Source organism: Fusarium venenatum (genome assembly GCF_020744135.1).
Source record: "Fusarium venenatum strain MPI-CAGE-CH-0201 chromosome Unknown EDB82scaffold_2, whole genome shotgun sequence".
NCBI lineage: Eukaryota > Fungi > Ascomycota > Sordariomycetes > Hypocreales > Nectriaceae > Fusarium > Fusarium venenatum.
The window spans coordinates 7,735,050-7,760,547 of NW_027072130.1; the positions used below are offsets into that span (position 1 = coordinate 7,735,050).

The 25,498-nt window shown below is 48.1% G+C and overlaps 6 protein-coding genes across 6 annotated transcripts; 3 read left to right on the forward strand and 3 right to left on the reverse strand.

Moving 5' to 3' along the window:
- Positions 1-56: 56 nt before the first annotated feature.
- Positions 57-751, reverse strand: EDB82DRAFT_501423 (uncharacterized protein; the record flags this gene model as incomplete). Its single annotated transcript, XM_065608642.1, has 2 exons — positions 554-751; positions 57-497 (listed from the first exon to the last, which is right to left on the reverse strand). Coding segments are annotated over exons 1-2 (202 nt in total), but the record flags the coding sequence as incomplete, so codon positions are not given.
- A 118-nt stretch (positions 752-869) lies between these two features.
- Positions 870-9,647, forward strand: EDB82DRAFT_462245 (Mus7/MMS22 family-domain-containing protein; the record flags this gene model as incomplete). The annotated part of the gene is made up of 4 exons (XM_025736040.2): positions 870-7,711; positions 8,108-8,221; positions 8,283-8,678; positions 8,730-9,647. The coding sequence occupies exons 1-4, from the start codon at positions 1,082-1,084 to the stop codon at positions 9,645-9,647; spliced, it is 8,058 nt and encodes a 2,685-aa protein (XP_025586687.2). The 5' UTR covers positions 870-1,081.
- Positions 9,648-9,813: 166 nt separating this feature from the next.
- Positions 9,814-11,853, reverse strand: EDB82DRAFT_191313 (triose-phosphate transporter family-domain-containing protein). The gene is made up of 2 exons (XM_025736041.2): positions 11,368-11,853; positions 9,814-11,295 (listed from the first exon to the last, which is right to left on the reverse strand). Exons 1-2 carry the CDS (start codon positions 11,647-11,649, stop codon positions 10,015-10,017), a joined length of 1,563 nt encoding a protein of 520 aa, XP_025586688.1. The 5' UTR covers positions 11,650-11,853; the 3' UTR covers positions 9,814-10,014.
- Positions 11,854-12,313: 460 nt separating this feature from the next.
- EDB82DRAFT_462249 (uncharacterized protein) lies at positions 12,314-14,806 on the forward strand. The gene is made up of 2 exons (XM_025736044.2): positions 12,314-12,787; positions 12,842-14,806. The coding sequence occupies exons 1-2, from the start codon at positions 12,713-12,715 to the stop codon at positions 14,579-14,581; spliced, it is 1,815 nt and encodes a 604-aa protein (XP_025586689.2). The 5' UTR covers positions 12,314-12,712; the 3' UTR covers positions 14,582-14,806.
- Positions 14,807-16,522: 1,716 nt separating this feature from the next.
- On the forward strand, positions 16,523-18,193 carry EDB82DRAFT_191341 (glycoside hydrolase superfamily; the record flags this gene model as incomplete). Its single annotated transcript, XM_025736045.2, has 3 exons — positions 16,523-17,927; positions 18,009-18,119; positions 18,191-18,193. One exon carries the CDS (start codon positions 16,523-16,525, stop codon positions 17,888-17,890), a length of 1,368 nt encoding a protein of 455 aa, XP_025586690.1. The 3' UTR covers positions 17,891-17,927; positions 18,009-18,119; positions 18,191-18,193.
- Positions 18,194-21,678: 3,485 nt separating this feature from the next.
- Positions 21,679-24,316, reverse strand: EDB82DRAFT_546023 (uncharacterized protein; the record flags this gene model as incomplete). The annotated part of the gene is made up of 3 exons (XM_025736046.2): positions 21,679-21,754; positions 21,901-21,971; positions 22,022-24,316. 3 exons carry the CDS (start codon positions 24,314-24,316, stop codon positions 21,679-21,681), a joined length of 2,442 nt encoding a protein of 813 aa, XP_025586691.2.
- Between the last annotated feature and the right edge of the window lie 1,182 nt (positions 24,317-25,498).

A 25,498-nucleotide genomic window follows, 5' to 3' on the forward strand; every position in this document is an offset into this window, starting at 1 on the left:
ACCATCATTCTCGAGATTGGCATCAGGGTACCAGAAGAGTTGGCCGCCAGGAGCATAAGAGACTAAAATTACTAGGCCACTTTATGCTACTTAGACTATACTTCTTAGGCTATTTATTTCTGGCATCTAAAGCTTAAAGGTGAATTCTTCTGCTACCCGCTAGAAGGGATTGCTTGTCTAAAGCCTTTCAAGAAGTAGTAAGATTGCAAGCACAACAACGCAGCTGGTTCAAACGGATTGGATTTGAATTGATGGATCATTTCCCATGTTTTTGGTGTATTTATTTGATATTCATACGCCTTGCTACCCAGATGTTGGAATGTCAGATAGACAATTATTTCGTTGTTGATTTCATATCATTAACAGATTCCGTCTTCTTCTCAGTGCTGGGGATATGTTAGAATAGACCCAAAGCAATGATAATGTCTTGTACCTTTTTGAGGGATCGATTTTCTTTTGCGCATCAGGTGCAAATATTGGCTGAAAGGTGTAGATTCCTAACTAAGGTGATGAGTACGAATTTTGATGCTGTGAGAGATAATGGCTGTCTAACCTCCGACGACACCGCAAAAAACGGTCAAAGCCAATGGCAAAGCTCTTTCAAAGACATGCATTTTAACGAATTCCTAGTAAAAGGGATCGTGGAGCCAGTGTTGATAATATTTTCCTTTCTAGTGAGACTTATACGTAGAAGTAAAGGGTAGGTTCGGTTGCAGCCCGCTGGTTGATTTCGAGATGATCCATACATTCCATTAGTAGACCCACATCAAAATTAGCGGGTTTACGACATCTGCAAGCTCTGAAGGTTCAGGGTTTCCCCACTAAAACATTTGTACTCAACGCGCTGGAAGCTTTACCTAACGCGTCTTGCCGTTTCTTGGACCGCGTTCCCTGCCACGCCTAGCCAGATGGAAATCAATTAACAGCCTAGCAACGACCCTGTCGAAGCGTGATCACGACTTTTACAGCCATGTCATTTCTAACTTGAAACCTTCACTATTTTATTCATTTTGTACCCAAAGCGAAGCCAGACCCACGACCTGAGACCATGCATACAACAAGATAATGCCATATATAGACCATGACCAACTGGAAGGAGTTGGGAGAAGTCCCTGATTCTGAGGAAGAAGATGGTTTCGAGAGCCAGGAACTGCCCTCTTTGCCAGCGATCACACCAACAGATAATACCGAAACCGAACAAAACGACAGCCAAACAGAGGCAGTTACCAACAATGAAAAAGAACAACAGCAATATAAAGATATATGGGATGTCCCCGACTCGTCGCAAGAGCTTGTACAACCTGCCCTCGCAACAATAACAGCAACTCGAAATGACGAAGCAACGACTGAGCCACAAGAGACAAATGCCCCAATCCATGATGTGTGGGACGTCCCATCATCTTCGCCTCTCTCCTCGATACATTCTGATGAAGAACTACCCGAAATCAGCAACTTACATCCTCGACAACCAACTGCCTCCACCGAATCCGGTAATTTGGATCAAACTCAGCCTGAACATCAAGCCAGTGGCGGAATATTGAACAGCTACGTTGAGAGGTCATCGCCTCCGCCAGAGTTTACAAGCAACCGCGATGCTGCACATCATCCCCCAGTGCTTGTTACCGAAGTTGATGGTTTACCTGTGCGAAGCCAGAAGTTGGGTGTCAATGAACATCAGACCGCTCAACAAGCAGCCATCCGATATGAGAGATCATTCCGACCCCGTAAACCGATCCAAGAACGTCCATACGCCATAGAGATGTCACACTACTCCAACATGTTCAGAAATCATGGTGTCAGGCCTATCAAAGTTGTCACCGAAGAAGAAAAGAGACGCAGGCAACAAGCTGAGGAGGCTTCGCAAGATAAGGACTTCGAAGATGACAGTCAGGGATCGCACCTACCAGATGTATCTGACGAGAGCCAGGCGAGAGGCCTGGAAGACTTCCTGGATGGCATGGACACACTCGATGTTCCGTCACCCTCTCCACCCAAGACTTCGCCGAGGGTCGATCATGCAGGGCCAAGTAGCCAGGCAAGCTCAACAGGAGACACCGAGAACACAAGTATCGCTGGCGACGACCTTCCAGCATTGAAAGACTTGTTAAAACGACCGCCGACGACTGCAACGAAGCAAGCAGCTAAACGAAAATCTTCCCCGTCTCGGTCTTCTGCACGGAAACGCAAGAGATATGACGTTGTCGATAGCGACCCGCTGGAGCCCGCCTGGGCATTGAGATTGGGACCTGTGACCACAGATTCGCCTACCGCACAACGAAACTCAAGAATGAACAGAGATGGTTCATTGCCGAATGTAGAGGGCTCCCATCAAGGAGTAGCACGTCCGTCTCCAGCACCTACCGGACAAACTCAGCCACTTTCCAGGTTGACGCAACGCTCGCAACGCCCAACTGCAATGAGTCTAAGCGACTCTGAAGATGAACTTGCTGGGCCAACGACTACTTTGCAGCCTAATGACCAATATACTGCGGCTCAATCGGATTCCGAATCCGATTCTGAGAGTGGATCTGAGATTGTAAACTCAGTTGGGCGTCGGATAAGAGGAGTACTTCCTGCCTCGTGGCTGCGGTTGGATCAGCAAGCTGGCCACAAGAAAACTTCAAAAGACGTCCACAAAAAACCTGCTGCGTTTTTACCCGAGCAAGATACAAGGCGGGGCGTTGCACAAAGACGCATTGCTGCACCAGATGCTCCCGCAGCCCTGGAAACATTTTCTGAGGAATCCGATGATGATGGCGACTCTGCACCTGCACCTGTCCCGAGACAGGAAACAACTGACGAGATCTTTCATAACCAGACTCGTCTTGTCATCAGAGATGAGTCCCCAGTATTCATCTCGGAGGATGTTTCTGACGATGAGGAATCTGTGATGGAGGACAACGCCATTGATCATATGGTTGCTGGAAGGAAGCGTCAACTGAAGCTCTCAGAGTCTTTTCGAGGCACAGCGAAACGAAGCAAGACTTCCAGTATCCAACGGACGCCTTCATCTTCCAAGGGACCTCATCAGCCTAGAATTACGAGCATGCTTTCTGGATCTCGTGGCAACTCTGCATCAGTAGCTGTTAAGAAGAGTCGCCAGTCAACAGCAAAACGAAAACCCAGCGGAAGAAAACGGTCATCAAAAAGTGCTCGAAAACAATATGTCCCTCCTCGTCTCAGTATTCTTGATGTTGTTGAATCGGATGCGCCCCGCTTCTTGAAAATTGCAGCTCGCTCTGCCACTCGACGCCAGGACATGGGCAGAAGCAGCTCTAGTAGAAAGTTCATCAAGCTCGCCACTAGAGACGATCATATTGACGCTGTATCTATCTTGAACAAATGGAGATCTGGGTCGATCCCCCAACGCCAATCCGTCACCGCCGCCCTCAAAGTCAAAAAATCCAGACCAAAGCCCAGGGGGCCTGAGCAACCTCCGCTCCATGAAACCTCTGAGAATGGGTCGTCTGCCTCAAGACATACAGATATGCACCGTGGTGTACCACGTCGCTTGGTCAAACAAGTTAGCCAGACCGGCTCCATACGGTATCAGACGGACAACAGTGCTGTAAGACCTCAGACGATGCAAAAGCCTCGCTCGAATACATTGACTCGGTCTGGATCAGGGATTGCACGGCCAGCTCAACTGGAAATGGACGAGACGGACCGAACAACCCGCTCCTCTTTCAATGCAACCAAGAGAAGACTGGATCGCCTGTTCCGAAAACAGCGTGGTGATCTTTCTGCTTCAAGTATCATGACCTTCGACAACACCCCTGATACATATTACCCAGCGAGTCCACCCCCAGAAGAGAACCCAGTTCCTCTCCGGGTTGTTGAGGAACCCTCTGTGAACCACAACAAGTCACGATTCCGGAAGAACACGAGGCCTCAACGAATCGATGTTGAGGCACCGCAGTTCAGTCGTGCCAACGACCCGATCCCCACAGTGTTAATCAAAGTCCCTGAGCATATTCAACCTGTCGAGGCAAGTGGAGAAAAAATGCAGGGTCTGGGACCATATGGCACCCATTACACCCATCATTTTGAGATGTTTCCCTTGGATTCCCATGTCTACTTTCACGAGTCAACCCTAATCGGTAGTGGTGCCCTCGAATCAGCAACTCGTGCTGTTACCTGCCAAAATTTGCTTGAAGCTCGACCACGAATATCATTCAACTTTGGTGACCAAATGCTCAGGTGGGGTCCATGGGATGCCCAAGTATCATCCGAACTGGGGGTTCTCCTTGATTCTATCGCGGATCAGCTGGAACACATTCCAGTAAATGGCGAAATTCCAGACTCCAAATTCGCTACGAGTGCTGCCGGGTTCACCATGAAATTCATGCTTGATGCTCTGAGTTTTGCAGACCAGACACAGGCCAAGACATTTGCATGCAGGGCGCTTGAGGTACTCCAAGGATTCAACAGCCGCATAGGGGCTCTGCTGCGGCGACAGGATGGCACCACGCAGCCCCGCTACTCTCTTGTTGCAAGCGTCTATGATCATTTGCTTCTAGCTACACTTTTCGTCCAGAGACTTTGCCAGAGCGAAGCGTCCTTGATGAACGAACAATTTCAAATAGAGGAGCTGCTCAAGGGGTTGTCTAAGACTGCCATTACCTCACTTATGATGACTGACTTAGATCATATCACAAAAACATACGATGACCTCAAAAACTCTCGTATGAGGGAGCTTGGTCTGAGGAACGATATGCCCATCATCCATTCGTGGGTGACCAACATGAAAATTCTAGAACATGCCCACATCCCCCGCGCATCATTCTGGGATATTCTGTACGCAGTCATAGCCACACCTGAAGCGTCAACAAGTATCGATGCAAGTATACATGAACGCCTGTGGAGAAACATGTTTACACTCTTGCCGCTTACTGAATTCGACGACAAAGGGATTGTCATTGCGGGCAGAAGGCATGACGACACAGTTATTGATGGGTGGGCACTGCCGCAGAAGCTCCTCAAGAAGGTTTTCCAGGTTTATCAGGAAAATCCACGACAGTCACCAAGCTTCAGTAACTACTGCCGTGCACTGGTTGGCCGCTGTCACTATCTTGTACAGCAATGGGGGTGGCGCAAGTGTGTAGCAGTGATAGGTGTTATTTTCGATTTCTTTGGCTCTCAGAATCTCGCCCACTTCCGCAACGAAGAAGTATACGCTTCCCCGAAATTTCTGGACGAACTTGCTGGCAGCCCGTCATTGGCTGTTGACAAAGCCGACAATTGCTTTCACATCTTCCTCAAGCTTGTTGCCTTGAGCATCAAGAAGTTCAGTGACACCAAAGACATCCGAAACTTGATTGCTCGCACTATGCCAAACCACAACCGCCAACTTCTCAAAGAGCAGATGATCCAAGAACGTGACTTGGCTGCTTTGCGAAACCACCATGACCTTCTTTGCACTTTGTTTTGGGCATCACCAGCAGAGCTTCGCCCAGGTGCTCATCTGGTTGAGAGACTCGTCGCCCCAGCAAGCTCCCATAAAGAGGCATGCTTAATCAATTTGCGAGCTTGGAGCCAGCTGGCTAGGTTCGTTGTCTCAACTGGAGAAGCCACGACCGCGTTTAAACCATTTGGTCAATGGCGCAACAACTTCTTCCAATCCATGATGGATCAATTTGATTCGGTCCAAAGCGACATGCAGCAACAAGTGCTGGCGATGTCCAAAGATGGCAGCAACACGGTCGACCCAGGCTTGGTAGATGCTATGGTAGCAATGAACAGACGAGCTGTGATGGACGTGCTATATATGTCCGTGACGATGTCGTTGGATGTCATGAAGCACGCACCCAATCTGGAAGCTGCTACGTTTGCTTTGAATACGCAACAGCTACAGCAGGTCTTTCGCCGGTTTACTTCATACCCTCCAGAATTCGAATGGCCTGTCCTCCGAGCGTCCTTATCCACCCTGGACGTCTTTCTCTCACATGTTGACGCATTCAAAGATGGCGAGGGAAGTCAGGAAAGTGAGAGTCAAATTTTGGATTCCGCTCAGGCGGATGATGCCCTCCTGGTCATTGATCACGATCTTTCAAAGGTTTACTTCTCGATGGCGAGATGCCTCATCTCTTCGGAAGGAGACAAGAAGGACCATTCGACAGTCGCGGACATGTCTCATTGCACCGAGCAGGTCATCATATTAACCGCTCGACTTGCAGTCAGGTTTATTAATGGCGGCTTACTGCGACTTGCCGACATTTTTAGACGTGGTAAATACGGTCTTTTCGAAGATATTCCAGCCAAGCTCAACCTCGATCAACGGAGACATTTAACCCTGTTTTTGACAACGCTCCTCAAACACAATTTTGAAGAATTCAACGAGGCTGGGTTCTCCCTCTCTGAAGCTTGGGTTTTGTCGATTGTCAAACCACGACCATATCTGTCATACGAGAATCAGTTCGCAGAGCAGTTGTGGACGCATCAGAAAGAGTTCGTCCCCGAAGCAGTCATGGGGCTTTCTATCAACCCAGACTACAACTCAAATCGTGATCTGTTTGAGTTCGCCATATCGTGGATGCGAAAGTCAGTACGAGATGCTGAACCGGCAGAGAAAAAACTCCTCATGCCCGAGCATTCGAAGACATTGAGGCTGGTGATGGAGCAGATGCAGTCTGATTTGCACACGATGTGTCAGGATGCTTCTGAGCACCCAGGCTACGTGGCTTTTGTTCGGGATATCATTACGCTCATCCGAACCCATGGTTCTGATATATGCAAGATCGACGAATACTTTTATCGGATCAGCAAAGAGTACTCGCCGTCCATCCAAGATCCGCAGTTACAGGTGGCTGCCATGAGATCTTATGGAATCAAGTTGAGCGAAGGCGACAACGGGGTTGTCCATCAGGTCTTTTATTTTCTTTGCAACAACTTCAAGCTATCGTTGAAAGAGAACAAACTTCGTGACGAAGCCCAGCTTTTACACAGAGGGATGGATAACCAGGGCATCCTCTCGTTCATTCTCAGTAAGATGCTACCAGCTATCGTTCGTGCAGCTGGAGTTGAGAGCTACGCATTCGCGATGATCGAGGTTTATGCAGAAGCTCTACGGCTGTTCATGGCTGATGGTGTGACTCATCGAGAGTGGACAGAAAACGATTTACAGCATTTGCTCGTTCTGTTCCGTGCTGTCGTCAACGTTTTGGAGCGACTGGGCCAGACTGATGGACCCCTCCAGGCGGTGCATGTCCATCTGATCACCCAAGTCATATATCTGTCAAACATCCTCTGGCCGTCTCTTTATGGCTCATCTCTATCCGGAATATCGCATGGTAGTTGGCCAGATGTTGTGCAGGTTCTGAGGTCCATCCGGACCGGACTTGATGTAGCTGAACAGTACGTTGCCGATATGGTTGATGTTGGCGACTGTTCTTTGAGAGCCGAAATTCTCCTCGCGGGTTTCCGAGGATCAGGGGCAGCGACTCCTCAGATCGAAAATCACGTTAAAACTTTTATGAATAATATTGTCGACGACATACGCAAAATTTGGGTCACTTCCGGGCCTACTATCACAATTCAGGCTCCCCGCAGAGGACCTGGGTTCACACAGACACAGTCCAGCCAAGGAACGCCTGCACCCGTTTGGGAGCCAGAATTGCTTGTGAACAAGCTACATGATGAATTGAGGATATGGAATGGATGGTGGATTAAGGCATTCGACAAAAGATGTACACCTATGAAGATGCATATACCTGTTTTGTTTTGATGAGCATGGCAACGGCGTTGGGACTAAACAAGAGTTTCTGAATCATGCTTGTATAGCATTGTATATGGCGTTTGGGAGGAAACAGAACTGAAAAGTCGACATTGGGATTATATACTTATATTCATCACTTCAGAATCACATGCATATAACCCTTCTCACGTATTCCATCTGACTTCGACCTCCATACACTTTCGTATTAAATGCATGTAACGATTTGCACATAGTTAGTTGCTATGAGCTACTCGGCCGATAATTTCCCGAGTGACGTACCTTGGACCGTGCAACGCGCCAAACGCGTCTCCTGAGTTAGTAGGTAGCTCGAAATAGTTTATGAACTTCAAATTTAACCAATTTCAACCAAACAGCAGCAGTGCTTGACCACAGAATATAGAGATGGCGCCTCTTTTTGGTCTTCCAGACGAAGTCATTCTGGCACCGTCAATCCAATCCTATCCCTGTAGAGAGCATCAGATTCGAACCCTAGCAACGCTATTACATGTATGTTTACTAACTGTCACTTTATATAACCCAAAAAATATCATTACTGACCCTCCTATAGCCAGATGCAGCTCCTTGCCGAAATCTAGTGGTCCACGGTGCGACAGCCACAGGAAAATCCGCCATCGTTTCCCAACTCGTCTCCGACCTTGTCACAAATATAAACAACGATGCCTCCTCCGGTGGACTACAGACCGCAGTGGTCAATTCTGTACAATGTATCACAGGACGACATCTGTTCGAGAGTATAGTCGGACAAGTGGCTGAGGCGCTGCAGTGGGAGGAAATTCCACGACGATGCGAAACGTTGGCGCAGTTGACGGTCGAGTTGGTCAAGATGATCCAGTATCCTAAAAGGGATCCTCGATGGCGTTTCGTGTTGGTACTGGATGCGATTGATCGACAGAGAGATGCGCCCCCTACATTATTGCCCGCCCTGGCGAGACTATCAGAAATTGTAAGTTCACGGCACTGAACGCTTCGGCGCAAAGCTAACCTATGCATTCAGATTCCCTCTCTCACATGCGTCTTCATCGTCACATCCCCACCGGCCGGTTTTCTACGATCACCCTCCTCAGCTCACCTTTTGTTCCCGCCGTACGAGAAGAAAGAATTCGTCCGCATCCTATCCCTTGCGCCACCAAAACCTATTGCCACATGCACGCAGCAAGAAACTGATGATCTCTGGACTCGCTTCTGTGCCGCTGTATACGACTCCCTTACGAAATCCGCCTCCCGAACATTACCTTCATTTCAACATAGCTGCCACGCACTTTGGCCGCGCTTCACAGCCCCTATTTTAGCCGGAACACACTTACCGAAAGAGTTCTCGAAGCTGCTCATCGCAGGCAGAGTACATTTCCAAGACGAGTCTTTGCTCAACCCGAGCATTGTCTCTGTTCGACCCAAGAACAAGCCTGTCGAGACCGTATCGACAAAACCCACAGCCTCCGCGACCGATCTGACAAATCTTCTTCCCACGACCGCTCGCCTTATTCTCCTATCAGCTTATCTCGCCTCCCATAACGCAACTCGTCATGATCTGACGCTCTTTTCAACATATAATCACGGCCGCAAACGTCGCCGGGGAGGTGGCGTTGCTCGAGGGCCTACTCGTTCAAAACACCGAAAGATTGCTCGCAAGCTGCTTGGTGCACATGCTTTTGTTCTCGAACGCATGATGGCCATCTTCGCCGCTGTGCGATCGGAGTGGGCAGACGGCACTACCGTTGGTGCAGCAGGACTCGATGCGGATGTAGCTATGGCCATATCAACGCTTGCTAGCTTGAGATTGCTCACGCGGGTGGGAGGCGCCGGGGATGTGATGGATAGAGGAGGCAAATGGAGGATCAATGTTGCCTGGGAAGTGATACGTGGAATAGGAAGAAGCATAGGAGTGGAGGTTGAAGAATGGCTGATAGATTAATAATACCCCAAGCATGATATAATGCTGCAGCGCCTAAACAATGCGCAAACCTTATACTATTCATTAATACATTGTCCAGGCTGCTTGTCATCAACTCGTCTATCCAAGAAATCCAATAATATCATTCCATGTCGCACATAATGGTACACCGTGTCCAGCACCTCCAGAGATGCCTACAACTGCCGTTGTATCTTTCGTATCACTAAAACGCCAGCCCATAGTAGGTCATACAGGAATCCAAACATTTCATCCAGTTTGAATATAAACAACACCGTTGCTTGAGAAACTCTATGTCATTCTTTTTCCTTTGCGAAATTTCGAAACACCAACCCTGTTGAAGAAACAAATCAATACGCACTAGCGGAAATTATCTTGCGACACCAGCGACTCGATCACCAGGCTGCCATGTATCTTCCTGCTTGGTACCAGGAGGAAGCCAGCCGTTGCCAGTGCCTGGAGTCCGGCTTCGGGCACTGCTATCGTCACTCTTTTTGGAATCCTCCGCTGCCGTTGGGCGACCAAAGTAGCCCTCGTGGTAAGGGTAAGGCTTGTGTTCAGTGCTTTGAGGAGACTCCGTGATGGGCGTAGGCCGCAATCCGCCGTTGGTGGTAGGGAGCAATGATGATCTCTTTACCTGCATTGATTGGGCTTTTTGATCGGCCTTGTTGCTCGATTTGGTTCGATCGTACAAGTACAGTCCCAAGAAGGTGAGGGCTATGCCTACTCCCTGAAGCGGTGTTGTAGGACTTCTGAACCACACCAGAGCCAGGACAATGACGAACACACGCTTGATAAGACTGGCAACCGAGTACGTAACAGGCGAAACCATAGAGAGCAGGATAAAGGCGAGGATGTTCTGACCGAAATGAAAGACACCGTTGAAGATGAACTCAAGTGTGAGTCGTCCATGATCCATTGAATTCGGTTGCTCATTCAGATCGATTGAGCCCTCATGATAGACGTTCAGGAGGAGAGCGAACCCCTCAGACCATAGCCAGATAGGCAATGTGAGAAGAAAGGCCATGCCGGAAGAGTAACAGAGCAGGTTGAGCTTATCTAGCTTTTTCGACACTGAGTACGGTGACTCAGCTTCAGCTTTGGCAGCCTCATTGAATAGCTTTTTGGAGAAGATGTTCTGGGTAACGAAGATGATAGTTGCTAGAAGAGCTTGGATAACACCAATAAGCTCTCCGCCGTATGTCGTCTTACCCGAGCAAGCCAACATGACACCGAATGTCAGAGGAATCAGAGACAGGTAAGTGGTCTTTGGGTATCGGATGTCGTACACGAATCTATAAGCGAGGACGGTAAAGAGGGGTGAGAGACCCTTGATGGTGTGGACAAGTGATACGGGAATCTTGGAGGTGGCTGTTGAACTGAGGAGGTGACCTCCGATCTGAAACGCTGCAAGAGGAAGAGTGGTTCTGAGAACATCGCGGGTCGGCTTTCGAATCGGGTACTTGAGAGCTGTAACCTTTGTGCGCAAGACAGGGAAAATGGTCGCCAGCCATGCCATGAACATACATAACGAGGACACAAAGGCGAATTGAACAAGCGTCAAGGTGGCAGGCTTGTCAAAAGCTATTAAAATGGACTTGGACGAGGTATTTGTGAGCGCAGATGAGGCGTACCACATAAGGCACAGAATCTGTGTAGCGCAGCATCAGGTCAGCACTTGTACTCAGTACTCTTTACTTGGGACTGGGTAGATTGAGCGTACAATGAGCTTTGGGGAGACGGGAGCACGCAGAGCGTCGGCAATCTCGTGAGCATTCTGGCTGACACTGCCATTGCGACCTCTTATTGTGCGAATGGCATCAGTGAGACTCTTCTGCCGATTGTGGCCTCGAGATGCCGCTGACCAGTTATCTTGCTTCGAAACTGGTAGCCATCGATCGGAGGGACGAGGGGGAGCGCCGTTTGCCCAGCCAGGAGTGTTTGAAGGGCTGTCCGAGGGTGACTCGCCCAAGGGCGTGTCGACGAAGTCGGGGAACTTTTCCATCACAAGGTAGCGATAAGCAGGGGGAGAAGCAAGTAGCGACGTTTAACGGCGCAACGGCCAGACAAGGTTGTATGATCGGTTCGAATAACGAGTGAGAAAAGACGAGACAATTGTCGAGGATAATATTGTTCAATCGCGTTGACGAGAGCTTTTGGTCATAGCATAGCTGATGAAGGGTTGAGTCGTAATGCTATCTCTCAAGTGTAGTTAGTGTCCTTCTGTAGGCCAAGACGCCAGATCGAAGGAGCTCAAGGATGACGACGCCGGGTCCGGGGAAGCGATGAAAACGAATAGATGTTGGAACCGAAAGCGGAGGAGACAGTAACAGGTGATCAAACTATGATGCGACTCTGCAGAAGAGCAAGTCCAGATTGATCAGAACGAAAGATGAAGCTGACTAGAAAAAAAGATGGTGCCAAGTTACAATAAAGTTACTGTAGCTGCTGGTGGATGGCGTTCACGTCAAAGAGGGAATGGTGCAAGTGGGATGAGCAAGGTACCGCCTATTATTAAATCAAGGGGCGCCAATAGGACGACGAGACGATTGGATGCCAGATACATTAGATTGCACACGGGGGTTTACAGGGGGTCTTCCCTTGGAACCTTCTGTAATAAGTCCGTAACTGACATTACGTGGCTTACAGCGATTAATCGGCCGCTTTATCATCATCCGTGGTTAGTCCGACAGCCGCGTGCGATAAGCTGATAACGCTTACTAGACGCCACAAGCCGCGGAGCCGCGTCCAATTTTTGCTTGGACAAGTTACGATTAGCTTTTGGAGACTTTTGGACGGAGCAAGACTCCACTCGTGACGGCCAAACCAATCTCTTAGTTAGCGCATCCAAACGTGCATTTGCTTCAGCTCACATAACAAGACTCTTTTCTACACGTTGTTTTAAGCTCAATCTGTCTTCTGGGCATGAGCAGGGACCCCAAACAGTACATACTTGCGCTCGCCGGCCTTTACGCTGTCTTCCAGCTCACAACACAAATCTCGAATCCTGCAGCAAATAAAAGACATTACCTCGTCGCGACGCCACCGTCGCCAGCTTCGGATTCGCCATGGCGGCCCCAAAGATGACCAAGAACCAGATGCGAAGGGCTAAGAAGAAGGAGCAAAAGAAATCCCAAGCAGAGGTATGTCCAAGCTATCCCTTTTTAATGGCGACTCCACGTACTGACGCGCCGCAGACTTCAACTATCAAGACCGAAGAACCTACTGAGGCCATCAAATCCGAAGAAACCGATGCCGCGCCCGAATCTACGACGACGGACCTCGAAGTGAAGAAGGAGTCCAACGCCGAGGATGCCGCTCCTGCTGACTCCGCGCTCGATGCAGATGATCTGGAAGAGGATCCTGCATATGCAATGTACAAGGACATCTTCAACAAATTCGGCGCGTCGATGGAAGAGGACGAGATTGCCAAAGAAGCCAACGCTGGAAATACAGGAACAGTGTTCTACGCCGATGACGACGAAATCCCTGACGAGGACGAAGAGAACCAACCTAAGCTATCGAAAAAGAAGAAAAAGCAGCTCACCAAGCTTTCTATCGCAGAGCTCAAGGCTCTCGTCAAGATTCCTGAAGTGGTGGAGTGGCAAGACGTCTCATCATCAGATCCTCGATTGCTTGTGCAGATCAAGGCTCAGCGCAACGTTGTGCCAGTTCCGACACATTGGTCCCTGAAGCGAGAGTACCTATCTTCGAAGAGAGGTATCGAGAAGCCGCCCTTCCGCCTTCCACAGTTTATCGCGGAAACCGGTATCACGGAGATGCGCGACGCAGTTCTCGACAAGCAAGCAGAACAGTCGTTGAAGCAGAAGCAGCGCGAGCGTGTTGCCCCCAAGATGGGCAAGCTGGATATCGACTACCAAAAACTCTACGATGCGTTCTTCCGTTTCCAAACCAAGCCCGAGCTTACCCGATTTGGCGAGGTTTATTACGAAGGAAAGGAGTCTGAGGTTGACTATCAACATTTTCGACCAGGCGATCTCACCGAGGCCACTAAGGAAGCTCTTGGAATGCCCCCTGGCGCACCGCCACCATGGCTCATCAACCAACAACGATTCGGACCTCCCCCATCCTACCCTACTCTTAAGATCCCCGGTCTAAATGCGCCACCACCCGCTGGAGGCTCATGGGGTTTCCACCCCGGTGGCTGGGGCAAGCCTCCTGTTGACGAGTTCAACAGACCTTTGTTTGGTGGTGATGTCTTTGGTCTCTCAGCGTCAGGCGCGCCAGGTCAAGGGGCAGCGCAAATCTTGACGGGAGCTGGTGAACCTGTCGAGAAGAACCTGTGGGGTGAGTTGCAGCCTCGTGAAGAGGAGTCAGAAGAAGAGGAGGAGGAGGAGTCAGACGATGAGGAAGAGGAGGAAGAGGAAGATGTTCCCGGTGGAACTGAAACGTCTACCGGCCTTGAAACCCCTGGTGGTTACGCCAGTACAGTGCAGGCCGACTACGGACAAGGTGTCGAGACAGCTATTGATGGTGAGATGGATCTACGAAAGGAGCGTCGCGGCTACGAGACGGAAGAGTCAAGCGCGCCTCGATCCGCCTACACCATCTTGCCAGAGCGTCAAGTGCGTGCCGAAGGTTTCTTTGGCAGTGACAGGGTATATGATCTTAAGCAGGCCCAAGCAGCTCAGCAAGCTGGTGTGCCAGTGCTTGGTGCTGAAGACGATACACGCAAGCGCAAGAAGCCCGGCGACATTGACGTTGCCCTCGATCTTGACTCCCTACAGAGCAACGACGGTATCAGCAAGGATGACTTGCGGCGCAAGTTTGATGAGGGCAGAAAGGAAGAGGGCGTCGGTGCCAAGTGGTCATACGATGATGACCTGAGCGATATGATTGCCCAGGAGAGCCGAAAGAGGCAAAAGACAGAGGCGGAACTTAATGCGAAGAAAAGAGAAGGCAAGAGCAGATTTTAATTAGCTGGCAGTCCAGAATAGGTTGTCAGATATGTACCATTGATGGAAACCGGGTTGGTAACTAGGCGTTTTTTATATTATCTTGATTACCTGAGAGCCACTCGATGGTTCGATCAGTACGAATACCATGCTCCTTGAGCTTTGAAAAGTGCGCCTACAGTATGGTTGTAGAATGAATATCAAACGTTGGGCTTCATAAGGAGGTTTACATATTATTCATGAAAACCCAAAGTTGTTTATATTGGGACATGCTATAACCGACAACATCTAACGGATATGAACTTTTCAACATGATTCAACACTTGAATGCAGGCTTGGCATCATTGCCACGTCGGTTATGCTGTGCTGTGGACGATGCCAGATAGGTCTTAATCAGTAAGGCAGCTGTATCATGTGCATGTACTTACTTGTAAGTGCTTTTTTTTTTATAGAGCCGCAATTTCATCTGGTAATTAGATTTCGGAACATGTTTGCATTATTTTGATAGAACTAAATGGTGGTTTCTGCCACTCCAGACCATGGGGTAGTAGCTAGGCCCAAGTCGTTCCAAGCTCGGGGCATCGTTGTCGATGACGGAAGGACGAATGAAGCGCTGATGCATAAAATTCAGTTATCTCGTTACACTTCAAATAAACGGCGCTATTAGTTGACACCAATACTTAATTACAATTAAAAGGGCTGCTGGGAGGCCGAGTGCTCCATGCCTGTGTAGATCTCCGACGTTGCGTCCGTCATTACCATTTCTTCGCTAGTTACAGTGTGACTATTACTCTGAGTACAAATATTTATTCAACAGACTTATTGGGTAAAAGAACAAGGAGTTGGATAGCTCACAAAGGCATCTACTTAGTCGCTCTCCAATGTTTATCCATGTAATATCGGGTCTTTACCGGTCGGCCCATCTCGACAAGGCTTGCAACTTCCCATCATGACAAGTTAGTGAACAGAACAATATCACACCCACGCGGCATGGCCCCAGACGTCCGGCATGCTTCAGACGGTTCGAAACAACATTACACATCACGAAAAAACTCGTCTACTGTGACCCCCTCAAGACATAGTGTCGAAAGATTGGTTCTGTTCTGACAATGTCCGATGTATCCGCGCAGGGGCTCTCTTGCTCAGCAACCCCATACATCGCAACGAGCGGAGCATCCATCACACACCACATTGGAGAGTTGTCTAGATTCCCGAGTACCTGGCATAGCCTAGCCAGGATCTTGCTGCGGACTTTGTAATTAGTTATAGTAATGGGGACCGAGCAGCATCGGGCCGGTCTAATGCAGGAACACGGACAGAGCCTGCAAGAGGATCGGAGAACAGTATTTGGAGTTGTAACTCGGGAATTCCGAGCACGGCATTTCCAGACATCGAAAAGACTCATGTCCCACTTGCCGGATTCTCTAGCGGATGCCCAATATTTAGATGGTTCATTGAAACGATTAAAGCAAGGTTCTCGATCCCCAAGAACTATCCGTGCATTCAATAGTCCCAAGACCAATGGCGTAAATCACGATATGTCAGCGACAAATACCCCTGAGAAGCTAATCTTAGGCGCTACCGATATCTTCGATGTGCACCCTAATCTTCATTTGGATAGCACGCCCGTTTACAACGGCGTTTCAATTAATTTTGCTCAAGATCTTTGAAGCCCAAATGAATGGACCTCCATCATGGGCAGTATCACGATACGCAGACCTCGTATGGAATTGGCCGCTTCGATCGGGTCTGGATTGTCAAAGCTCCCAAACTATTGATTGAAGTACAAGATAGTAGCCAAACTATCGTGATCACAAAAAATCCAGATGCTCAAAATTGGACAGAGCAATCAATACGTGTACAGTATTAAATGGTCGCTGTGTCGCCTTGTAGATCTCTCGACATCAGTAGCCGACATTAAACAATTCACAAGCTAGATTATCATTTCGTCAATCTCTCACTATGCGTCTTTCTCTTGGCCTCTGTGCAGCACTACTGCTCCCTGCTTCTGCTGCCCCAGGTGAAAGCCTTGAAGCACGAAGTGTCAAGGTACAAGCCAGCAGCGTCCTAAGCTCGCTTGGACTCACGGTTGCAACCACTGCTCCTCAACACGGAAAGACTGCCAAGTACCAAAAGCAATGTCCCTTCAGCGTACCCCATGTCAAGCCCCATGACACACGGCATAACCATGACATCTCTTTCCCGAAAGGATGTGAGGACGACAAGTTCATCAACTGGAAGACCTTCAAGTCCAATGGTGTAAACTTGGGTGCTTGGCTGGCAAAGGAAAGGACCCATGACCCTATTTGGTGGAGTTCTTTTGGTACTAAAGCTGCCAATACGCCTGATGAATGGAGCTTTTGCCAGGCCCTCGGCAAGCAATGCGGTCCTGTCTTGGAGGCCCGTTATGCCTCTTTCTTGAACCAATCCACTATCGATAATCTTGCCAAGGTCGGAATCAACACTCTCCGCATCACCACCACATATGCTGCCTGGGTCAAGGTGCCCGGATCTGCTTTCTACCATGGCAACCAGCAGCTACATCTGCGCAAGATTACTGAATATGCCATCACCAAGTACAACATGCATATCATCATCGGCCTTCATTCTTTGCCCGGTGGTACCAACAGTCTCGATATCGGCGAAGCCTTTGGCCATAATGGCTGGTTCTATAACGCTACGAACCTTGCTTATAGTCTCAAGGCTGTTGACCAAGTCCTCAACTTTGTCAAGTCAAGTGGACACAAGAACGCCTTTACCATCGCGCCCCTGAACGAAGTCAGTGACAACCTGGCAGGATTTGGATCAGCGGCTGGCCTATCTGACAAGGCTACTAACTGGGTAATCACCTATATGAACGGCGTGTTCAAGCGTGTCGAGGCTGTCGATAAGCGTATTCCAGTCATGCTGCAGGACAACTTTAAGGGTGCTTCCTTCTGGTCTCCTCTTTTCGATAAGAAGCGCAACCTTGTGATTGACTCACACGTCTACTATTTCGCAGCGTCAGGAACTTATTCTCAGTTTGTCGCGCCTGCTGTGTGCGGACAGGCGAAGTACCTTGCCGAGGAAACAAAGTTTCCTGTGTTTGTCGGAGAATGGTCTTTACAAACCATGTACAACAACACTTTGTCTGTACCCAGCCGCAAGACTATCTTTGATACTCAACGGTATGCTTGGCAAAAGTACGTCGCTGGAGGTGCCTTCTGGACAGCTGTCTCTTACTCCAATACTCCCGTTGATGGTCAAGGAACTCAGAGAGATTACTGGAGTTACATCGATCTGATTCGAGCTGGAGTCATTACCAAGGCCACTACCAAGAGTTATTGCTAAGAGGGTCGTGTGCATCTTGGATCGAATTAGCCTTGTGGCATGTCATGCTTTCACCATTTCCCCCTTCTCGTATAAATCTTATTCTTGTACATTAGTAACCAAGTTGCCTTCTCAATAGATCTGAGTTTTCCTGCGTTTTAAAAACATCTCCTCGACTCGTTGGACCATGACTTCACTCTCCATGTAATAAGGATATTTTTCAAGTAGCGAAATTCTGGGACAGAGAATAGTACGTCTGCTGCTACTCCTAACACTCAGTGCACCCCAGTGATAATTACAAGCTTCTGATATGAAACTTAGGTGAAGCCTTGATTCCTTTCAACTTGTTAGGAACTACTATTTCAAACTTCATCCTGGCATGTTTCAAAAGCTTCAGACATTACTTCGCCATCATCCGCGGTATTCTTGACAAAACAGATAAACGCCACTTCTGATTGAATGCTTGATTGCTATTCAAGTAGGCCTCCAAAAAATGAGGACCTGTATCACTAAATCAAGAAACTCTGAACCTAGAAAGCTGAGGCACTGTCGTAGAATGAAAGAACCTTGACGAGGTCTCGTATTCTCCATTACCTTTGATCGTATGCACTAGATTTACAGTCATTTGGGTATATATCCTCAACGTTTTGAAGGAAAAGTCCGGACGATGTTACTATTTCCCATGTGCTGTTGTGAAAAGACAAGTAATGGTGTAGCCTAACTGTTTATCATAAGTGGATTTCTATCTGGCCTCAAGATCTTGGCATTTGACTTGCAGATACTATTTTGTGTCACAGTCAAGGTCTGTACCTTCTTTTTTCTTGTCACCACCTCGTTTACTCTTGACATCTCTATTCAATCATCTTTTTATTATGCCCAATTGTTCACTCTCACGTAGTCACGTTGGATCCACCGTTGTGGGAATCTCTGACTGCTCAATATCCGTAGAGAATGATCTGGTCGCTTTCTTCAGCCGCCGTCTCCTTTGGTCTTGATAGCCCCAAGATATCCGGCCAGTGTCAATTCAATATGTTCCATTTCCCAATCTTGAACGGCTCCTGGTTCAGCATCTCTATTATGGATCAGCGTACCAATTAGGCTTCCCGATTTAGAACATTGGATGGCCTCAGAGTATTAGAAAAATTGACCGCTGGAAGCATAAGAAACGAATTTAGTAGGTCACTTTATGCCCCTTAGGCTATAGTTTTCAGACTACTTATTTTTATACCCTAAGACTTAGGAGGCCATTTTTTCTGCTACCCATAGGCGGCACCTGAAATATTGCATGGTCATGTTCTCGAGCCACTTGTGCAATTTCCCCTATCGAGGTCATGAAAGTCTAGTTTAAGACTTTTGGGAAATAACTTCTGTGATCTGTAATATCATGTGCGCTTGCAGAAATAAAGTATGTCGGTTTGCAAGGTGCTACGTAGGCGGCACTCCAGAGAGTACACACTCTAAATTCGCTGCAGATGGGGAATGAATGCTAACCACAGATACGAAGGATGTAATTATTTAAAACATGGTGCTGCTACTTTGATGGAGATGCTGCCAATTACATTTTAAACATGGAAAATGCGCTGTATGACATGCAGGATGGTCGCACAACAATTGATGACTGGTCGGCCCTAGCGCATAGTTGTCAGTGTCTCAGAGGTAGCCATTCTTCTCATGGCTCGCATCAGTCTTGATAAACTACGCTAACACTAACGCAGGAACAATTAGATCAAACATATCGAGTACAGTAGACTGTGCTGTTTCTGTATGACGGAATGATCAATTACTCATGGGTGTCTGGGAGTCAAAAAGCTAGGCCTAATGGAACAACTCAGGATGGTCCCTCATCGAAGAACCGAGTCACTCAAAAGACCAATTCAACAAAAAGAAGGATGTTTCAAGTGTTGCTTTTGTTAAGAACCCGAGAGGTGTCTGATGGTGATATGGCTGGTGTATGGATGATGCCTCCATCATGGCTAACCGGGTAATATTACTTATCTGACCTGGCCGAAACAAATCGGCAAAGAGATTGTTTGAACATTTTTTAAACTAGATTCTTTTCATGTTTAACCCTTTTTGACCATTAGAAGATGCGTGGTTAATTTCATCATGGCTACCTCTCTATTTACGTTCCATGAGGCTTTTATTACTATGGAGTTGAGAGACGGAAACGCGGCCAATGAGATACAGGCATCAACACAAAAGATCAGGATTCTGAAATATAGAACAAGGACTTGTCAAGTTTGGTACAATCTTGTCGTGGATATAGGTATCATGGCAGCCCAACGTGGCTAAGCATGAACAAACGCATGGATCCCTGCATAGGTAGCTCAGCACTAGACACATTCATGTCGCACTAGAACTGTGACAGGTCTTTTGCAAACGAATTATAATCACGATTCAGAAAAGACTACCGAGTATGCATATGTGCATATTTTGCATCCAAGCCATTCGCTCAGCCACTCATGACAAATCGCTAAAGATCATAAGGCTGAAGTCAAGCGCGCCCAACGATGTCCACCCCTGCAGGGTTCGTCTCGTGGTAGCTCCTGAAGATAGGAATGATACGCTGGTAGGAAAACAGTCAATTCCATCTCTTCTTCTCCAGAGCGCCTCTGGACAATTTCTGAACGTCAATGTCAGATGCCGAATCTCCAGAGACGCTGTCCAGAGTTTAGGTTAGGACCGCATGAAGCCTAGACCCATCCTACTCGATCGTGAATAATGCTATGTACAAATGAGTCATATGCTGTCCACAAAGCTACTATCTGAAAACAATTTGTGTTTCTTCAAGTGCTCTTTAGCCAGGAAGATGGGATACGCCCCGTATCAAACAGAAAAGTCCAAGTCGCGAGTGCGTATAAAATATCGTGATCACCCCCTCTCTCACACAAACACATGCCCGCAACTCCGACCGTACAGGTATATATCGACTCAGAGCAGCATTCGGTATTCAAAGACTGGAAGTGACCCTGTTGATACTGGAAACTTAATGATCTGGCACTGAATGGGCAGTCCTGTGACTAGTATTGACCACGACTAAGCATCCTTAACATCACCGCCCTCATTGAGATACCACTCGATTTGATATTTTGAAAATTCGAGCAACAGTCAACACACTTATCCAGAATCTCTGATCGCCGGAAGAGTATACGGCTCGAGCTCCGTATTCTGAGAGTAGTTTCATCCAGTCTATTTGTTTGTTGTGACGTGTAGCAGAATCATGATATTTGCTGGCATGACCTTCAAAGCCACCAAAATTGGCGTCTGTATGAATGTCACCAACCAACTCGCCCAGAAACAGCGGACCGTTCCCACTCCTTTATGGACGCTTAGCAATACTGTCCATGTCTTCCAACACTGTGAAAGCAGACATGTTCACGAACCTCCATATCACCTACTTCAGGACTGTATCACAAACTTGGCCAACGATCATGTACTTCCATCAACGGAATTAGAGTAATGTATTTTGTAAAACGCAGAACCCCAGACTTTATGCTGATTCAGGTATATGGATTCTGCAACCTCCCAGAAAAATTCATCGTCAGAAAACCCCTCGGCCCAAACCACTAAACAACTGACTCCTAGCATGCCTTCTTAATTCCCAGTCCTAGAACATGTGTGTATGAGTGCCTATGAAGTAAAACAACCCAATGCTTTCTTCTTCTCATAACATCTCCAATACACTCCTCTCGAAATCTGACCTGAGGGCCTCCTTTCTTTTTATTTCATCATCAGGCTGCAGTCACGGTCTTCGCCGATCGAGCTTTGTTTCTCGACTTTTGACTGTTGATTCACTCGCGCCACGCTTCTCAAGAGGCTCCGTAATATTTGTTTCTACAGCTTGCCTCTTCATCCTCCGTTGCGTAGTCATTAGATGCGAGGACTCTGTACTCTGTAAGCCAGCATTGCTTCGTAAGGCACGCTTCTTCAAGTAATCGGGAACGACTCCTCGAGAACTCTGACCGGGCAAGGGCGAGGACACCCCGCTCTAAGAGAATCCTTCAGGCTTGCTGCATTCGTTGCAAAGCCACTTGGGACGGGTCACTGGAGTAGTAGCTAACTGTTTAATGCAGCTAGCATGGTAAAGTCGGTTTGGGCATTTCTGTAAAAGAAGTTAACAAAGCTTCCGCCTTACAATAGCGTGAGTGTTACCTTGTTTGAGCAGATCAGGAGAGAGGGGCCAAGAACAGGGAGTTTACATATCGTACACCCATTCGCGCCTTTCGTGATCTGTGAAGCTCGAGGTGACTGCCTCAATGCGTTGTCAGCCGTCTTAGTATCGTTCGTCTGCTCATCGCCGCCACCACCAGACTTCAACTGAGCTCTCGCCTCCTCAATCAGTTTCTCAGCATTATCGATGTTCTCATCTTCCAGAATGTCACGAGCCATTAAAACACACATGTGTTTGCCAAACTCCCTCATTCGATGTTCTGTACTAGCCAGCCACACTGCGTTCTCTTTAATGAACTGGAGCCAAGCTCGTCTAAAGTATGCTCCAGAAGTGACGTTTTGCTCCAGGATAAAAGCATCCCACCTGCAGATGTATTCCTTCTCCTCTGCCGAGACATCGGAGAATTCGCCTATATCTTCGCGATGCTTCTGAATTAACCAGGAACTATCTATAGCAGGTTTCGGTAGCTCTTCCCCAGGTTTGAGGCGGGCTTTGCTGATAGGGTCAAACAGAGGCTGGGATACGTCTGGGACGACAATTTTCCTTTTTGGCCGTGGGGCCGCTTGTCGTACTGTTGGAAAAGGCTGCAAGGGTTTTACAGCAGTCTTGCCAGGCGCTTGTTTTGCAGCCGGCGGTTTTGATGGTGATAACACATCTGGCGCGCTGTGATCTGGGCCAAAACGAGAAGTTATCCACGATTCGTCACCTCGATTATAGTCTTCAAGATTGAATGATTTCGTCGGCCTACCAAGCTGCAACGTATTCGCGGGTGAATCAGCGGGACCAGAAATGCGAGTAACGCGGAACAGCGGCCCTTCACTCGTATTTTCTAGCGCATAGTCGTAGTTGGGGTGGTAATCCTTCAAGTGAGCGCGCAATACATCCAAAGACTCGTTCGAACAACCACAGTTTAGACATCGCCAAGAGTCCAAATGTACTGCTGTGTTGACTGGTGGCAAATACGTAACGCGGCCCCCAACTTGCGCAAGATGTCCAGATTTCGCTCGAGGCTTGGATTCTTTGCCATGTGCCTGATCAGTTAACACCTTGAGATTGTACTGCTTGTTGTTGGCCCTTTTTCTGAGGTGGCGGTTCGGCGTCTGATCACCTTCTAATTCCTCGTCCAATTCGTGTGATAGATCATGCGATATGTCTTCCTCATTAACCTGCTCATGCCCGTTCACGCCATTTGTGTCATGAGTACCATTAAGACCCTGAGGCTCTGGTAGAACATTTTTGATGCCGTTCACACCATCCACACCGTTCATATCATGATCATGAGCATTGCCTGCATTTTTTATGCCGTTAATGCCGTTGGTTCCGTTCACTTGCCTCGTCTCACTGGTGACGTTAGCGACGTCCTCGGCATCGACAGGGCTGGTGCCGTTTAGTTGGGCATCAACAATGGGTTCGAGATGTCCATCAGTGTAAATTTCCTCCGCGTCTGGGTCCACAGCAGTGATGCAGTTTTTGGCAGTTTTGTCGATAGACCGGAAACCAGTGGCCCAGCGCAGATCTACATCCATGACATAATCCGTAAGGCACTCCGGTCGCTGTGGGTGAAATCCGGTTGTGAGCTTAATGGGATTCTTTTGTCTTGCGAAAACCTGGTTAAACTGGCTATGCAGCACCCAGGTCTGCTTTCCGGCATCAATCAGTGGCGAGGGTTGAGTTGCAGAAAGTCCAAGTTCCTGGGTGTTGAGCGGTGGCCAATTGCCATCATTGAGTGAACTCAGCTCAACGTCAAGTTTGTAAGAGAGTGAGTAGTCGTGAGATGCCTCATCCTGCCTATTTACTAGAATGGTTTCTTCGGGAACAAGAAATGGCTTTGGCGGCTTAATGAAAATAATCCGATGAGGGCCGGCGGGGTTCTCGTAGGAGAGTATGTCACAACTCTGGCTGACGCGATAGAGGATATTGGTAAAGCCACCGCTCACATCGGAAACCGTGATCTGACATTTGCCCTTGGTTTTGATGATGTCGTCAGATGGAGGCGTTTCTTGGAGAGGCCGAACTTTCTTTGAGTCTTTGTGAAAAATCTTGTGAATCTCAACACGAAGGTGCGAGCGATTTTCTGACACTGATGGTGAAGCGTTGGCAAGCGGTTTGGCAGAAGTTTCCAAGCGCGGACGCTTCTGTGGAGGAGGAGCAGCATCATCATGGCTCTTGGGGGAAGAAAAGCTTCCACCCATCTTTTTAGCGTTGTGCGTAACTAGCCAACTCTGTTGAGTGAATGGAGCTATCCTCGTGTATGTCTTTCTCTGTGTCTGTGTCATGGCGAAAGAAAAAGGCCATAAAAAGAGAGGAAAAGGTTAAATGGCGAGTTTGCTCGCGACCGCGGACCTCAATGGTGCAGCTGATTGCAATAGGCGACAATGATGGGTGTGACTGTGATTGTGAGAGCACTGCATGAGATGGCAATAGATAGTCTGCGTGTGGCCCTTGTGTCCTTTCTTTTCCTGTTCTGATCCGTCGCTGTTGTGTTTGCTGAGAATAAATAAAAGGGCAATGAATTAGATTAATAGTTGATTGATTTGACGTTCATTATTTTCGCTGACTGTTGTTGCCATGCAGATCAGTGATGAGTTTGTCGGGTAGAGGAGGAAGTTAAAAGAGAAGACGGATAGAGAGGGTAAATATAAGTTTAAGGAGGAGATGCGGGATGGAACCTGCCTGCCTGGTCGCGTTTGCTCAGTGGAAAACAGGTCCCAAATGCGCCGCGTTTATGAGCTGAATTGAAAGTCACTCCCGTCATCGGCGTGTTCTATCGCATTGAAGAAGGGACGGAATTATATAGACCTTGCAGTATTGATACTTTGTCGAGTGAGCGCGACAAGGAAAGGAATCAAAAAGACGCGTGCTGAGATTCCTAGACGGGTAGCAACGACAATGACAGGTGAAAGAGTAACTGGGACATGGGACATGGGTCTTGGAGATTCTATCGCGACTAGAGGTAAGAGCCTAGCCCAGGGCGTCATGTCTATGGGTAACAGAAAAGCCAACCTCCAATGATTGGGATGTAAAAAATAAATAACCTAACAAGCTAGTCCTTAAGCCAAAAATTGATTTAGTATTTTCGTTCCCCTTCTTCTCAGAAGCCAAGTTTTCTAAACGCCCCGAGACATGCCTGGCAAGTAGCGGAGCATCTTGTAGCGGGGCGAGACCATTCGTTCTCAGTGGCAGCGAATTACAGGCTCTGCGACCAACAGAACTGGCCGCTGGAAATTATCACCTATGCAGCTAGGCGGGTGCGCTGACCCCCTTTAGCCTCCCCATTATCCATTGCGAATGGATCCATGTTTCGCGATTCGAGTCCGTTCTCTATCATGAGAACTGAGGCCCATCATGCCTTGTTGTCAGCGCCCTATCTCTCATGTTTAGTATACCTAATCCACTATACAATCATTTGAGCTCAGTGCGCATCATTTGGATTTGTATTTGTTCCAAGAAAATCAAAT